The 1,621-nt window shown below is 55.9% G+C and overlaps 1 protein-coding gene across 1 annotated transcript in view; it reads left to right on the forward strand.

The window, feature by feature from the left end:
- Positions 1-1,621, forward strand: part of NEURL1 (neuralized E3 ubiquitin protein ligase 1) — a 68,029-nt gene that overhangs the window by 48,439 nt on the left and 17,969 nt on the right. Inside the window, exon 3 of the mRNA XM_014461909.2 lies at positions 388-709. Coding sequence (XP_014317395.2) covers positions 388-709 — 322 coding nt within the window. The remainder of the gene's footprint in view (positions 1-387; positions 710-1,621) is intronic.

Here is a 1,621-nt window from a genome sequence, read left to right on the forward strand (position 1 = left end):
CTGGGCCTCTGAGCTTTTTCTCACCGCCCCACCTCTTCACTGCCTTCTCTTATGGCCATTACTACACCCTGTACCTTCTCTTTCCTCTCTGCTCCCTCTGTTGCTCTTCCTCGTCCCTCCTCTTTCTGTTATCTTGTCCGTACTCCTTTCTCAACCTTCCCCGCATGGCAAGGAAGGAAGGGGAGCAGGGAGTGGCCATGGGGGCCACTAGCTCCTGGGGAGGGAAAGGAGCCCAAATGGTGGGCAAGCTGGGCAGGGTGACTCTCCATGGGGGTGGTCTGCAGGGAGGGGCAACTCCCTTCCCCGTGGGCTCGCTGAAGCCGGGGAGAGGCTGGGCTGGGCTGGGCTGGGCTGCGGGCTGTCTGAGGCCACCCCCCTGCCATCCAGATCACCAAGAAGCAGTGCTGCTGGAGTGGGGCGCTGCGCCTGGGCTTCACGAGCAAGGACCCCTCCCGCATCCACCCTGACTCGCTGCCCAAGTACGCCTGCCCCGACCTGGTCTCCCAGAGCGGCTTCTGGGCCAAGGCGCTGCCCGAGGAATTTGCCAACGAGGGCAACATCATCGCCTTCTGGGTGGACAAGAAGGGCCGTGTGTTTTACCGCATCAACGACTCGGCTGCCATGCTCTTCTTCAATGGGGTCCGCACGGCAGACCCACTCTGGGCCCTGGTGGACGTCTACGGCCTCACGCGGGGTGTCCAGCTGCTTGGTGAGTGCCCTCTCTCTTTGGCCCCTTAGGTGCAGGGCACACCTCCAGGAGCTGTGATTTTAAGGGGAGCTAAGACTCTTCTGGCTGCTCCCCCCACCCCGGCCTGGTCCAGGATCCCTCTTGCCTCGCTATACTTGCACCCATAGACCCTGGGTACAAATCAGCCCACACATCCCCTCTCCAGAAGGAGCCTCATGAGCTTCAGCCGTCTCATCTGTAAAATGGGTTGGTGGGAAGATTGAATTCAGGTCAAGAGGCTGTGAGTAAAGTGCCCAGCACAGTCCTAGGTACCAAGTCAGTGTTCAGCCAACACCGCTCTTCCCATCTCCCATCCCTGCAGAGCAAATGTCATGGTGGTTGAAAAACTTTTTGTCTTTTTTTTCCTTCCTGACTTCAGAGCCTGGAAGCAGTGAAGCTGCTGTTTTCAGAACACCTTTATTTAAGTAGAAAAGACAGGTAGTGGGGGAAGACTGTGAATGTAAAAACAGAAACAAGCCATCATCAGAAGCCTTTCTGTTTGTTGAGTTCCAAAAACAAGGAGGCTGTTTTTTTTTTAAATGAATAGTTTGGGAACTTTCTGGTTTTCAGCTCAATAAAAGTGTTTCTGCATTCACACGGAGGGACGGAGGAACGAAGGGACGGCCTCAGCAAGTGAAGCGGAGAGCAGCCGGGCTGCCCGAGGCTAATCTGCCTTCCCTTCCTTCTGTGAAACCCTGAGCCTGCCGGGCTCCCACCTGCCAGCGACAGACAGGCTAGAGTCAGACACACCCAGGTTGGACCCTGGCCTCACCCTTTTAGTATAGCTAGTGCTTCGAGAGCTCCGTTTTCTCATCCCCAAAGGGAGTAGTAATAACTGTTTCAGGGTTCTTTTGAAAGCTCAGAGAGCTGTGATGTGAAGCCACTGACACAGTC

The sequence above is a fragment of the Myotis lucifugus genome, unplaced genomic scaffold (genome assembly GCF_000147115.1).
Source record: "Myotis lucifugus unplaced genomic scaffold, Myoluc2.0 scaffold_162, whole genome shotgun sequence".
NCBI classification, from domain to species: Eukaryota; Metazoa; Chordata; class Mammalia; order Chiroptera; family Vespertilionidae; genus Myotis; species Myotis lucifugus.